At 40.1% G+C, this 16,182-nt stretch overlaps 1 protein-coding gene across 7 annotated transcripts in view; it reads right to left on the reverse strand.

Moving 5' to 3' along the window:
• Positions 1-16,182, reverse strand: part of ELAVL4 (ELAV like RNA binding protein 4) — a 105,228-nt gene that overhangs the window by 76,408 nt on the left and 12,638 nt on the right. The window contains exon 1 of one of the 7 annotated variants that reach the window (XM_028733530.2): positions 10,728-10,987. The exons of 1 other annotated variant lie outside the window; for it this stretch is intronic. In XM_028733530.2, the coding sequence (XP_028589363.1) occupies positions 10,728-10,775 (48 nt within the window). In that variant the 5' untranslated portion in view covers positions 10,776-10,987. Of the gene's footprint in view, positions 1-5,792; positions 6,109-7,059; positions 7,432-7,828; positions 8,081-10,260; positions 10,417-10,727; positions 10,988-16,182 lie in introns of those variants that run through there. 5 more of the 7 variants (XM_028733528.2, XM_028733525.2, XM_028733532.2 and 2 more) reach the window with 5 other exon arrangements.

Below are 16,182 nucleotides of genomic sequence, written 5' to 3' on the forward strand. Positions count from 1 at the left end.
ATTTCTGAAATACCACATTTGTTTCAGACTAAATGCAAGACCAAAACCTGTAGATAATGTTGGATCAATATGTTATACCATTGCTTCCCATGCCTTTTGTGTGGGATGCTGTTGTCTGGAGGATCGGCAGCTGCCAGGCTGCGGCCTCCCCAGCCAGTTCATGCAAGGTCCCACAGGATCTGGCAAGAGTACTAGGTGGGCAGGATGGTCAAGGTCACTCTGTTACGCATTCTATACTTTGTGATGACCTTGGGTGGAACAGCATTGGGCAGGATCTAAACATAATGAGAACCTCCATAAGAGGTCTTGGGATGGAGGGGGGGGAGGAATCAAGCCACACCCCTAACTCAAAAGGGGCCCGGCCTCCCCTCCCCAGCTGCCCAGTGGGAACCCAGATGCCTGGTCTACACCACATCAGAGTCTAATGCTGGCCAACTCTCATGGGTGCTTCCCAACTGTCTGGCAGCAGTATTTATTCCAACACTGATTCAAATGAAGACCAGATCCTTGCCCGACTGCCACGCCAACACTGCTTATCTGCTGAATAATCCAAAATAAATAAGTGGCCTGCTTCATCCCAAAAATATGTATTTGTTGCGCTCATTCCCACTGCACTAATGAGCCGCAACTGCTGCACTAGGATTACCTTCAGTTCAATAACTAATTCAGTACTAAGAAATGCTTACAGTTGGAGCATACATTGATGGCAGCACCAAAAAAGTGCCAGTGTTAGATGGATGGTGGCAGAAGAAAAGACCACGTATGCTTCTTCTTTGACTTTATGAGCAGACAGTTAATGTAACACATTTTAGATGGTGGTTCACCCTTCAAAACACATGTCTCTTTCAACTCCCAACAGCTGGTGGGCATACCCTGTTTAGTAGTTTCATTTTTATATGGTTCAACCTTCTCCCTTTGTATTCTACTTGAAGGTTTCACCTTAGCTCAACTACTAGCACCTTTCAAAATATCCTAAAGGTTGCAGAAGATTTTGGAAAAGGTATCTGAATGTTTCAGTGGGCATTTCTATCTGACTCCAGAGGGAATTAAAATCTAGATTCTAGGTCTGCAGGTTACAGAATACTGTAATTCAACTGTCTTTAGGCCCACATTTTGGCAGGAAATTCTGCAGTTAGGCTTCTTAAATTTCATTGAGGTCACTAAAATTTAAGCAGCTTGAATGCAGAATCACAGCCTTTGTCTTTTAAGCTTGTGATAAACACCAGACTGATTTCCATTTTTATATGCACTGACAGGAAGCTTTCAAGGCCAAATGTATGTTAACACAATTCTCATATGAAATATGTCTAATCTTAATTATCAGTGTGCTTTAGTGATGATAAACATTAACAGAATAAGAATACCCTTGTATTCCACAAAAAGTAGAACACAAGTGTAGGGTGTTGTTTTTAATGGAAAAGGTGTTTTAGGGTTAGGTTTTTCTTACGACAACCAATAAGTCTTGAAATCCATGGGGCAGAGGCTTCTGTAATTCTTATGTAAGCTGATAATACACATGGGTCTTAGTCACTAAAAGGCCAGCTCCAATTAGAACTAATTGGTGGGGAAAGTTACCCCACTACTACTTACTTCTATGTTAATTCCAAAATACCTTTGTTAGAGAAAGTGATGGAAAAGACAACACTCCTTTATTAACTATAATTCAGCTTGGAGAGTTTTTAAACAAGTTTGACTGCTACACTTCATTTTTCACAGCTCTTTCCCACTGCTAAGTCTGCTTAAAGAGGGCACTTTATGAAGATGGAGCCAGTCTGCTATTTTTCAGGTGCAACCTGGAGAATAAATACACTAACCAGCAGAGTGAATATCAAAAAGGCTATTCTGCAAGGCCAACTTACATTACCAGCCAGAGTGAAGTATTGCTTATTGTTACAATACAAGTGAATTTCTAACATTGCCTATAAAACTTCTAGGTTACAACGCAGGCGTATTTCTGGTCAATATTCCAATCTACAGGGAGTTAGAAATGACGAGTGTCTACGTATCACATCAATCAAAAAGCAAATATGCCTAGGGCAATGCAAAAGTGATCAGAATTTAAAGATGTTGTCTACTGGAAAGGATCCAGTGGTATCACAGTCCAAAGCCAACACTCAGAAACACTTAAGCACGCACAGAAGCGCTTCGCAAGGATTTTCCTTGAAGTGTTACAAATGACTACAACTTCTACATTCATGTGCATCACTTTCAAGTAAACAGGCAAACAGCATATCCCCTGTATCATCAAGGTTTAGGGTCACTGAAATGGCACACAACACATTGGATCAACACCCAATCCAGTGCTCCTGCATGTGCAGATAACCACATATGCCCACAGCATTGTCTCTGTTGGTTTTAATGATACAAGCTAATTTAAAATTAAAGTACCTCTTAAGAGGCCAGGCCAAGGACATTTCATCTGCCCATCACGGTAGAGTACTGGGCATAATTGTGTTCACCTTAGCAACAAAGGAACATTTCAGCATTTTATATATGTTCTCATTCCCAAATATAGCCCCAGCCAGCCTTGCATAGAGCATTTCTAAAAAGCATGTTCAGCCTTTAACTGACCTTGTTTCTTCAATGTTCTCTCTGCCTTTTTATCCAATTTAATTAAGGGTTTCTCGCTGCTTCTTGGTATTTCCTGGCTCTTCTAGATTACTACTTCATATTAAAAGGTACAGTTAAGGGAAGAATAATGGATGGGAATTATTCTCAGTTTCCTCTTTACTTCTACAGGGCCCCATGGGCACAAAAGCTGTGCCATGGCTAAAGCAAACTAATGTAGTTATTAGAGAAAATAAATAGCCCTGGCCATGGAGGTAATTCTTAATGAATTAATACATAAATGATTTCTAGTTGTGGGAACCCCATCAAATTATTACAAATATTAAATATATGTTCGCCATATACAGCCATACGGCTTTTTAAAAACACTGCTGCTCCAAAACTATTGTCAAAACAATTAATAAGGGATTGTTTTTGCTGCCCCATGCTATCATTTAAAAAGAAACATAGATAATAATTAAAGCAAAAAGCATACGAAGTCAAGCTATTGACACTTCTACTACACAAATTCAAAATTTGTCCATTATCTCTCGTACTGGATTGGTACATTCCCTCCTGTTTATCCCTTCATTTCCCCTTGACAGCTTAGTTTACACAATTTTTGCAATGGCATATAAATTTACTACCTCTGCTTTCTTTTCTCCAGCTCTGAAGCTAGTGACCTATAAGTCTTCTATACTTTGAGGTGTTTAGGAGATCGCTTGAAGGAATAGCTAAGTAAATTTTGAACATTACTTATAGCTCTTCTGTACATAATAAATCTGTGTTTAATGTAAACGAACATATTCTTCACTGGTTATAATAAACTAAAAATATAGGATAAGTTTAGCCAAAGTACTTTTTAGAAAGGGGCGAAAAGAACAAATGTTTTCACTGAATTATGTATTTTTCTACCATAGGATTATGTACATCTCATGCATCCTTGTCTGTTCTCACACAAGACCAAATGTGTTTAGCCTTACTAAACCAAAGCAATAGAAGCACAAGTGCGCACATGCTCGCATGCATAAACACGCAGACACATACACCCCACTCACTCATCTACCTCTGAGAGAAGAGCAGAAATGGCAGAAGATGGGTAATTGCCTTTCCAAAAGGTACTGGCCAATTTTACAAAATCTGATGCCATCAGTGATTCAGCCCTGCATAAAATTTCTTGCAATTCTTTTCTCCCTAAACCCCAATGACATTGAAAAAAATACTGCATTGCAGTATTTGCCAGTGTATCAGAGGGTATTCTGTCAGATGCCCCAAAGTCAAACCAAATAAGAAGGCATATAATCACGTATAGTAAATGCCACACAACAGAGAAACTGAAAAGTGTGACAACGCTGCGAGCGCAATTAAATATTCAAGCTGTACTCCATGCCCACTCTGTATCTTAAGGTCCTTGGTTATGTACAAAAATATCAAGGATTTATATACTCCTGAAGTTACTTTATGTGGGTAATCATGCACAGCCTAGAACCATAACCTCCCCACAAGGTCATGCATATGTAAGACTTAATGTTACATATGTAGTAACTCCTAACAAGCGTTCCCAGAGACACACTAGGCATTCAAAAGTTTTAAAAACATAACTTATGGGGCAAAACGTGTGGAAGATTGAAAAATGAAAAAAAGAAAAGGTATTACCAAAAAACAATTTATTAAGATTCCATAACACTGAAAAAATAATCCACTGAAGTTTGAACTCTTCTATGCCTATTAAGAACAGAATATAACCAAGCCCACCACTGGAAGCATCCTTTTGTTGTCATTCTTTTCTTGGTCACCCTTTTGTTGAGATTCTCTAATACAGCATGTTAGTTCTTCCTTTACCAATGCAGCCAAAAGAGGCAACAAAAAGAAAGGAGCCAAAGGAAAGATGTCCAGCTAGAAGAGCATCTTTCTACGTAACGTGCCAGTTTCATTAGTTATGTGCACTGCAAGAGGAATAATTATAAATTAAAGGATGGAGTCAATATTTAAACAATCCATAAACTGGACTATTTGTCCTGACTAGAATTTTGTAAACTATAGATATTTAAATAAAATGCTTCACACATCTCACCTGCTTTAGGTATCCAATTAAAGGTTCAGTGCAGAAACAATCATAAATAATCTGCTGGTTTTATATATTTTTCTTCTACAAAGGTTCTATTCATAAGCTTTCATGTTACCCAAGAAAATCTTACGTGTATAAACTAACAGTAGATAAAGAGCTACATATACGTAGAAGCTATGGATATTACATCCATCTCTGGCACCAAAAATCTGATAGCTCAATGCCAATGAGATATATGTACGGAGGAAATGAAAATCTACACTAAAATTGTGTAGAGTAGATGAAAAGAGAACCATAAAAAAACACCTACCAAAATGATTCAAGAAAACAATAGAGCTGTATGCCGATACTCTTTGAGAATGGGGAGGGAGACACTCAATAGTCTGAATGTGGAATGAAGATTATGAACATAATATTGCATCTGAAAATGATTTTTTAAAATTCATCAGAGTTTCCATATATGAACCCATACAACTTTCTTTTCCTATATAGCGACATGGTCAATTTCGTCTACCCTGAAGTCTCCAAAAGAATTAGTTAAGGAATGAAATCCAAGCAGACTTGATTTCTCGTCTTTTAATCCTTCTAAACACTAGCATTTCCATTCTAACTGATCATTCAAATTATGTGCCAAAGAAAGGGAATGCGAAATTTGGCAAGCATAAGAGGTGTGCCCCTGTATTCCTGGTATGCTTCTCTTTTATCCTTGCCATACATTCCGGGCATGTGCATCCTTAGCCTTCTGTATTATATTTACCATCACCTGCCAACCAACAAAGTCTTCTAATGCTTTACATGCCCACTACCTTCTTTTAAGAGATGCTATGCTATTATTTTGTGCCCGACAACATATGGCACCATAAAAATTAGCAACAGATACTCAAGTTTGTTCTTAACAGCACCTAGCTTATATTTTTGTATTTTAAGTACTGCTTCACAAAAGACAGATAACGTATTGCGATAAAAGATCTGTAAGACTGTGGAAATTAAGTTGGGTAGGAAAAAGAGTAGTTTCATTATATTTGAAAATGCGATTCCATGCATAAACTAAATGACAGGCTGTATTTGCATTAAATAATGATTCCACTACAGAACCATGGCATTTCACAAAACACACAACGAACAGCACTTCCACATAAAAACCTTTACTTAGGGTAAGTTTGTGCACAGTTCTCACCCTGATATTTGATGAATACTCTAAGAGAGCATTTGCAAGTCTGCTAGTTCCATTCAGCATCCTGTATCCTTATAGTGTTCTGCTTCCCTTGCGCCTTGTACTTTCTTGCACATGCAATTTCACATCAGAAATAAAATGGTTAAAGAGCCCCCACCCACCATATGCAGAAAAAGAACAGATGCAGAAAAAAAGGATTCTAGAAATCACTGTAAGCTTGAGCCAGAAATGTAATTAACACTTATTTATAAAGAATAATTAAAGTTGTGACTGCCACAAAGAACACCAAAGATAATTGAGGTAGCCCCAGAATTTTTTTACGCTGTTTGCAGTATTCCCACATGACTGCCACCTGCTCCCCCACTCAGCTTCCCCAATGCTCGTTTCCCCGGCAACCTTTCATTGGCTTTTCCTCCCAGCTATCGCTTTCAGTTCGGCTGCTCAGTCTAATCTTATTTGTTTTACACCCATCAAAACAAGCAGCTAGACAAAGAAATCCTATAAGAATAGGGAAAAGACCATAGCTTTGTTTCCCAGTTTATAATAAATATCCAGAGAGAGAAGAGGGAACGCCTGCAAAATGTTTAATTGAAACAAAAGTAGGAAGAATGAGGTGAATGTTAATGCCTTTTCCCTCCCTCCTGCTGCCCCCCCCCACCTCCGTGATTTGCTCTGTTCTGAAAGATTCAAAAGTCCATATTTGATAGAGCCATTTTGCACAATCTATAAGGAAAGCACAAGAAACAGCGAAGGGGGTGGTGGGAAGGGGGGGGGGGGAGTAGAGAGAACAAGTCATGTAGTTTCTGATTTTTCTCTGCTGGAAGAATGCTCCAAAAATAGAAATACTACTATCACACCAATGGATTTAACTTCCTTCGGCAGAAAAGAAAGCACCCTTGTTTCACAATAGCGTTTGGATTCTACAGCAACAGTACATGCAGTCATTAGATTTCAACTTAGCAATCGTGTAGCACAAATGAAGATTAAAAGGCGTCTTGTGCTGGGGACACACTACAAAAGCACCGCGACTGTCAGCGGAGATCATCCAAATGCATGCTCACTGGATGAAACACTCAGTGCCACGACACTTGACTATATTTATATAATAGTTGTACATACACATTACATACACAGGTGCCCCCATTAAAAGCCAAAACGACCTATAATTTTATTTATGGCTCACAATCTGCCACCCTAAACAAGCATAATTCACAAGGCATACCAACTGCACCAAGCCTATATGGACAGTTTGCTGCCGGCATCCACTTACCATTTTCAAGCCATTCCACTCCATCTGTGATCACAAAGATGGACCCTTACAGCCCCGCACAGTGTCAAAAGCAAAAAGAACGTTATGTAAAAGCTGACATTCCTTCTTACAGAACTCCTGCCCAACGATGCAACAAATCGGCATATACTAGGCGCTGGTACACATACAAGCCGCCTCCTCTTTTTATGAGGTCATGACAGGAAACTCTTTGAAATACAATATGCAGCATTTACTGAAGCTCCTATAAATCACTCTCTTAGAAAAAAAGGAAGGAAGGAAGAAATACCATGCCTACTGCGCAATACACCAAACCAAAAAGTATCAGTCCCAAGGCAATTGCCTCCTTATTTTATTTTTTTCAAGGATTCCATTTTGCGTGTGTGATGCCCGCGTGTGAATGTGGGGGAAATAACCACCCCAACCCCCGCCTTCAGCATTTCTGTTGGCCACACGCAGCCTCGTGCTGGAAGCCAGCCTTTTCTTTATTCCAAAAGAGAAATGATAATGACCTTAAAATGGCAAAGTACATCGCGGCTGCCCTTTATTAAAAGCGAGGCAAGTATATCAATGCGAGAGAGAGCAGGAGAGAGCGAGAAGGAAGATAAATGAAGGGAGAAAGACATTTAACAAGCGAGCCAGCGGGAGCAAACTAAACTCATGTGACAACACAGACTGATCAAAATGCAGACTTGGGGAAAGCTATATGTTCTATACACAGACTATGAAAGACTGCTGTAACAAACAGATTTTAAAAACTACTAATACCTACCATAACCATTCTTAATGGCAAATAATAGGTCTTGCAAGGCTTCAATTCCTCTAAGGATTTGATATGGTTTCAGGGAACTAAATGTGTTACAATGGTATCTTTTTTTATAAATTAAAAATCAAAATCAAAAATCCACAAAACACACAGTGCTGTTGTAGGGTGCAGCAAAATGAGGAAAACAAAACAAAAACCCAAGCACTGTGATGAAGCCCCCTGATTTTAGAACGTAGCTAACAACTGAATAGAGCCTTGATGAAATTGGCTAGCAGCTTCTCCTTTTTACATCCATTTATGGGACCATCTGTCAGCTGAAAGCAAGATCCGATTGGCTAGGGAAACTAAAGGAGGCGTTGCAACATCAGGTGCTATTGAAATTAGCTACTGCCAGATTGACAATGTTAATGATTTGGTGACCTCTACAACAACAGAGACCAGATTTCTGAACTGCTGCTTGTGTCTAGTAATTAAGGGCCAGTTTAGGAACATCACACATGCATGGATTTTACCCACTCCTCTTTCCCCCTTCCTCCATCAGTCACTCAGAGAGAGGGGCAGTTTCAGGCCACACCTCAGAGTTTCCAGCACTTTGACACTCAAGTGTTACACCTCAGCCATGCTCCACTGACTCCATCCTCTCACCTCTTCCATGCAAGGCTGTGAAGTCTAGACCATTTAAACCACCTTATCTTTCTCGACAGTTGCTTTCCAGAGAAATGCATATTTAATGATCTGCCTCTAGGCTTAAAAGATATGACAAAAACACTTTAATGCGCATCTTAACTGTATTTATTCATTGGTGCTATGGTGTTTAGTCTCTACGTAATTCCTAAAGATCTGCCCATAATAAAGGACATTCGTGTATTTTGTAAATTTGATTTACAAAATTACAGTCACGGGATATTTCTCAGGACAAAACATTTAGTCAGAATGTTCAGGTAGAAAATGGGGGGGGGGGAGATTTTAGGGATTTGTTTTAGGGACTGTTCTGTTCTGGTTTAAGACAAAAGACAGTAATGCTTTTCTACACTATACAAGAGAGTATTTTTAAGTCTTGCTATGGTTGTGGAAATTTCTTTGCTTATTTGCATTGAGAAAATAAAAATCACAAATGTGACCAAAATTTCACAAACTTTTCACTGTCCACCCACATAGTGAAAACACTTTCGATAAGGATATCTTCATTTACATTTACAATAAAAAAAGAGTTTGTTTCCAAAACGCATTCACTATTCTTATGTTTGCTTCAAGCAGCCTAGAAACTAGAACCTGCTCATACTATAGCCAACTCAGATTAACAATTTTACACACACACAAAATATGCTCTCACTGAATGTTCTGAGCAAAACTATTCTGTGTGCCATCTGAAATTAGCTAAAACGTTTCCAAGCTATTAGAAACTGATTTGTTTGTCAGTTTCTAATGCAGCCACATCTGAGTAAAACACTACCATGGGCCATGCAGCATACACATCTTCCACTGAGACCACAATATTACTATACAATGAGCAAACATAACGAAAATAAACATAACGAAAATAAAGAAGTGAAAACTGAAATAAAAGCAACTCACTGAAAAAGAAAATTGTACACTGTTTAAATAACTGTAAGCTTCCCTTTTGCTTCTGGATCTGATTGCTGTCTACTTAAAACTAAGAGATTCAACTAACTAAGAGATTCAACTAACTAAAACATCAAGTAGTACGATGGTAGAGTAAATGGCTGGGCAAGAGGATGGTGAACCCCAACTGTAACATGCAAGTTTCATTTGTAATAGTGATTTTGAATTAATTTCTGAGAGGTTAAAAAAAATTAAACAGAGTAAAGAAATCCTCTATCCATCCTTTTCTCCGTCTCAACGCACTTCATTAGCCACCGTTTTTTAAATGTCCAGAATCATTATTCAGCTCTTTGTCTTAAAATACAATTGCAGATACAAGCATAAATTGGCTGTCTTGCCAACCTAAAAATCCATGCATTTTGTACAATGTGCATCAACACTGAGAACCACATAAGAAAAATATTTAAGAGAATTGAAATAAATAAATAAATAATAAAGCAAGTGGGGGGGGGGGACCCACAAGGCAAATACACCAATGTCCACAGAGGCCTCTCTCTAAAGACAAAGGCAGAATCCTATTGTTGGGGCTGGGGAACAGTCTTATTATCAGATTTCCAATAGGACCATTCATCTTTCGGGGGGGTGGGGGGCGGCGGCTGACCAGTGCATCACCAGCAGTGACACAATTTGTAAAGCATCAAAATTTTCAATAAAGTCTCTCAACCATAAACCGAGAGAAGCCTCCAAGTGGAGATGCTATTTTCATGAAACCCCCTTTATCTCCCCCTCCCCCCAAAAACTTGACTCAAAATGCAGCTAATCCATTTTCAAAATGAAACCACACGAGTCCTTTTGCCCTCCCTCTTCTTCCTTACCATAAATGAGCAGTTTCTTGACTCATTAATGACAGTTTCCCTTAAAAGAAGTGATCTCATAGCACTGTGTCCCTCTCCACCATGCATACATCCCAAAGGTTGCGGGTATCTTAGCATCAGGAACCGCCAGCAAGCTTTCTCATACAGAGTCCAGATGGACTATACCAGAAGCCAATTCAGCGTTAATAACTACCTACACTGTGCAGTTAAGAAGGCTTGCGTGGCATAATGTCCTAGGCAACAGCAGCTGATTAAAACCACAAATAAAAGAGAATCCTGTTATCCAAAATGATTGATGGGAGGTGTTGTTTAAAAAAAGAAAAAAGAAAAATAAAGCGAAGGATTTCCATTCCCCCCCTTTTCTCTCTCTTTTAAATCTCTCACTTTTGAGGATGGAATCTTGTCTAAACATATGGAGAAGAAGAAGAAAAACCAAACACTGCCCAGAAGATGTGACAAAATATTACCTCATTATTTAACAAAGCAGCACTAAGCGTCCTGGTGATTTCAAACATCTTGCCACAGATTTTGGTTTTAGAGAAACGGAAAAGAGAATCCTTTGCAAATCCAGTCCTCTATCAGCACAGGGGAAGTCAAATTTCCTGCACACAACAATGTTTTCTCCCTAGATTTAACACATTAAAACACCTAGTCAGTGAGCTGCATTTTCCCTCTTCGCATACAGAGCAGACTCACTCCTGTAACATGTACTGCTCTCTTTTGCCTGCTACTCCAAAGCATGGTTGTTACTTAAACTGTTCTTTAAAGTAACAGTTCACTCTCTAGCCACCAGGTGGGCAGCGTGGAATGATTCAAAATGAACATCTTGAGATTGCAACTGAACAGCTCCTAACTGTGGCTCCTTATACAAATAAAATGCCAAGTATTTATAAGGGACAAAGGTGTGGCTTGCATGATTGTATCGTCTGCTTTGTCAATGAATCATGCACAGCTTTTGTTGGGGGGGGGGGGAATAAATGAGCCATTTCAAAAATTACTTACCAGGGTTCCCCACCCCCCCACTCCTAAGAAAACAAGGCATCTTAAATGAAAAGCCCCAATTACCACTTTTGAAAGGGTTTAGTAAAATGTTCATTAAACTTCAGCACTGTCCCCTTTGCTCAGTTTAGCAGAATTCTACTACAATCCCATTTAACTCGTCTAGTTGCTTGGAATACAGTAACCCTGCAATTTATGTGCATTTTACCTTGTGCGCATTCAGCTTTACATGGTTGGTTGGTTGATAAATATATATATAAATAAATAAATAAGGAGTGGAAAGGGGGTGGACTTCCAGGAAAACAGACTTTGGCAATCCACCCACCATTGAATCCAATGTATTTTGACTACACACGATTTTGGCTTTAGATGCGATCGCTGGAACATGACCCCCACGTAAATTGCAGGTTTAGTGTAATGTTTGGATGAAAAATTTACAATGCCTACAGAAAAGCTGAGCATCCTAGCTTTTATGCCACTTGCAAGTTCTTGCTTGATGTTTATAGTCCTTGTGACAGAACGGATAAGCTAAAAGTGATGATTAAAATAATTTTTTTAAAAATCATCTCAGTGTCTTCAGTGTGTGATTTCCAGCTAAAACAAAGCACCCTTGATTTTAGGTTGTGGTACTGGGAACAAAACAGTAGCTTTTCTAAGCAACTGAAAGGCCCCATTCAGATATCTACAATTCAGATTCGTGTATGACATTTCATGGAGAATGTAAACAAGATACAGAAGACTACAGGGATACTATATTTACTAGTAGCAGTAGTTGTAGTAGTAGTAGTAGCAGTAGTAGTACTCTATGAAGTTTAAAAGGACTGCTCTCCGTCCCAAGGAGCTTAAAATCTAAACATGAGCTCAGAAAGACAGCAGATAAAAGAGATATTGAGAATAATGTATGTTCATTCAGTTGCATATACCTCACCTTAGGCTGTGTACACACGCAACCCATTTGTAGCACCATTTCATTTTTCTCAATCAAGAATTGCCCTCAACATGCTGTTTTAGTACTGCCTTCCACAAGGGTGGGTGTGGTTACTTGATACACATTGGTACCCATTTGAAAACCCACCATCGTATACACCCACCCACAACATCACTAGGAAAGTGTGGATACAATCCCAGTGATGCAGAATCAATGATATTTTAATTTGGGCATGAAACAACTTTCTCAAGAAGAGCTTTTCAAGGGCAAAAAATATGAAGTAGATCTAGACAGCGTGTGGACTATGCAGAAAAAAGAACTTCCATCTCCATTGATTCTAGAATCTCAAGTGTAAAGGTAAAGGTACCCCTGCCCGTACGGGCCAGTCGTGTCCGACTCTAGGGTTGTGCGCCCATCTCACTTAAGAGGCCGGGGGCCAGCGCTGTCCAGAGACACTTCCGGGTTACGTGGCCAGCATGACGAAGCTGCTCTGGCGAGCCTGCACCACTGCAGCACACGGAAACACCGTTTACCTTCCCGCTAGAAAGCGGTACCTATTTATCTACTTGCACTTTTAGGGCTGCTTTCGAACTGCTAGGTGGGCAGGAGCTGGGACCGACAGACGGGAGCTCACCCCTCCATGGGGATTCGAACCGCCGACCATGCGATCGGCAAGTCCTAGGCACTGAGGTTTTACCCACAGCACCACCCGCGTCCCTTGTCAAGTGTATGCAGCCTTAGGTTTCAGTAGGGGCTGGAGAGTCCAGGAATTCTGTCAAAAGCTTAACAGAAAACATGATTTTTGGGGAAATGACTAGGTAAGATTCAATACGAGAGAGTGCTGTAATGATCCAGTCCATATGCACTAGAAGACTCAACTGTGTGCTGCAATCTACACTTGGACAATTCATAGGAAGACAGCTTCTGAGTCCAATGAATGATTGCAGGACCTAGGGGACTGCTGAGCAAAAAAGTCTACAGGGCCTCTTCTTGGTACCTCAGGTATCCAGGAGTATGTGGCTTATTGCATCTAAACTATACCCCCTTAAGGCGAGACACTCCCCTTCCCTACTCAGCTATAACAAAGGTTTCCATTTCCACCCCCATTCAGCAGGCACCTACCTAAGATGTAGCCTAGGAGGTTGCCAATTTTAGAATGTGGCTTAATAAGCTGCAATATGAATGAGCCTCACACACATGCATCCACTTTGCTGCTTCTTTTGTGCAAGCAAGGAAACAAGACAGGGAGTTGCTGTTAACCATAATATCCCAGGAGGAAACTACAGTGGTACCTCAGGTTACATACGCTTCAGGTTACAGACTCCGCTAACCCAGAAATAATGCTTCAGGTTAGAACTTTGCTTCAGGATGAGAACAGAAATCGTGCTCTGGCGGCGCAGCAGCAGCAGGAGGCCCCATTAGCTAAAGTGGTGCTTCAGGTTAAGAACAGTTTCAGGTTAAGAACGGACCTCCAGAACGAATTAAGTACTTAACCCGAAGTGCCACTGTATTGTCAATGGCCATCAAGAAAAACAGGCCCTGTTTGGAAGGCATTAACCATAGTTGAACATTTAGGAACATCTTCCAGTTCATTAGTAATGAATGGATGCCAACTGCAAACACATTATTAGGAAAGCTTCATCGTTTCCACATTTTTAACTTTGTTTACTAAGTACAAGTGAAACATGCATTGCTAAATTAGATCACTGTAGACCATTAGAATTTTTGTTGATGCAAATATGAAAACCAAACGAACAATACAACCATTCCAACAAAAGCACTCGTTCACACAATATGAAAACCAACACCTCACTACAAAGGTCAGTGGCCTAATACACTAAAGTCTCACTTTTAAACTTGGCTACAGAGTTAAGGTTTTAGCCAGCCCTGAAAACCAAGCAAATTTGGCACCGCCAAATTTCAAGCGGGAGGTCATTCCTAAAGTCTAGAGCCATTGCTGAGATGGTAGTTTGACAAGTTTAGAGGTGCAAATCTCAACTCAGCAGTGAATTAACAAACAGGGCATCTCCAGCAGATTGTAATTCCCAGAAAGGAATATACAGGAAGTGGTGGTCTTCAGCTAACTGGGTCATGTAAGTATCACCTTAAAGTGAGCTCAGTAGCATATAGGCAGACAGCAAAGACTTTTAAGACATGTTAATCAACACTCTTGCTGCAGCATTCTGCACCAGCAGCTTCTAAACAGTCTCCAAGGGCAGCCCCATGCAGAATGCAATTCAGTAACCTAGTCTGGAGGTTATCAAGAGCGTGGATTATTATGGCCAGACTACTTCTATTCAAAAATGGCTGAACTTTTAGAAATTCATCAGATTATACAATTTTCTATGGTTTTCCCATGACAAGCATTACAAATCCATCAGTTGGACCACCAACCAGCATAACCATGGAAAAGACCAGATCAGAATATGACCTGCCAATATGCCAGGGCAGTGATGTGTTGAGAGCTCCATGGCTGTCCTATTAGCCATGATGGCCTGAGTAGGCACAATTCAGGTAGCTATGGATTGCATGTTGAAATTGACTAGAACAACCCTTTGAGGTGCTCTGGATAAGGGTCTTGAATTTAGATTAGGGCCCCATTCTGGTTTTCTGCTGAAATAGCCCCCAAATGTTTGTGGGTAAGCAGCAGTGATGTGGAGAGTGATTTCAGCAGAAAACTGGCGCAGCATGGCTGTTGTTTCTCCAAATGACTATTTTTTATTGAATTTATATACCATCCTATACCTGGAGGTCTTAGGGCAGTTCAGGGAATAAAATCAAAACATAAAAGCACAAAATACATAATCAAAATAAAAACAACAACCCAAAAGCCCCTTTCGTAGTCTGGACTATACCATATTTAAAAGGCCTGGAATGCACCGATGCAAATTTCAAGATTTTTATTATCCTGTTTGTTAAGCACACTGTTTTATAATGGAGCCAAACAGCAAAGGGAAATGACCAGGTTAAGTACTTATTTAACGCATAACTAATGTCAACATGGGAGGGACGAGGGTGGCGCTGTGGGTAAAAGCCTCAGCGCCTAGGGCTTGCCGATCGAAAGGTCGGCGGTTCGAATCCCCGCGGCGGGGTGCGCTCCCGTTGTTCGGTCCCAGCGCCTGCCAACCTAGCAGTTCGAAAGTACCTCCGGGTGCAAGTAGATAAATAGGGACCGCTTACTAGCGGGAAGGTAAACGCCGTTTCTGTGTGCTGCGCTGGCTTGTCAGAGCAGCTTCGTCACGCTGGCCATGTGACCCGGAAGTGTCTCCGGACAGCGCTGGCTCCCGGCCTCTAGAGTGAGATGAGTGAACAACCCTAGAGTCTGTCAAGACTGGCCCGTACGGGCAGGGGTACCTTTACCTTTAATGTCAACATCTTTTTTTCCTGGTTAGTCACTGCCAATGTAGGCCACGTCAGAGAATATTGTTTGGTTTTTTTGCCCATATGTGCATCTCTGCACTTACACTGATTCACCAATATGGAGGTCCATATGGAACTCCTTGCTGTATTGATTTGGCTTTTCACTTTCCTGAATCATTTGGTGTCATATGTAAACTTGGCCACATTGCTAATCACTGATGACTGCAGTGCATTTATAAATTAATTAAATAATTCTTAATAAGATAGGTCAAACAGGCAAGTCATTGTTTGTTTCTGTATTTCTCAAACATTTATATTATTGTATGTAATAAAATAAAACAAAGCAAGCAAAAATAACAATGGTCCTAATATAGATCATTGCAACCTTACCTCCATTATAAAATCAAGTTACCTCCATTATAAAAACTATCCCCATTTTCTCCTATTTTCTGCCTCTGGAAAACCAGCAACACAATGGCAATCTAAATTGGGCTACTGCTCTTTTCTCAATACTAATAAATCTACTCAGGTGACTTCGATTTTGCAAGCCTAAGTATGAAGGTACAGAACACTGAAATCCAGGTATATAAAGGGCTGCATCCAATTAATTGTCCAAGCAGAACAACTTTCACTTG

This window comes from Podarcis muralis, chromosome 5 (assembly GCF_964188315.1).
Source record: "Podarcis muralis chromosome 5, rPodMur119.hap1.1, whole genome shotgun sequence".
NCBI lineage: Eukaryota > Metazoa > Chordata > Lepidosauria > Squamata > Lacertidae > Podarcis > Podarcis muralis.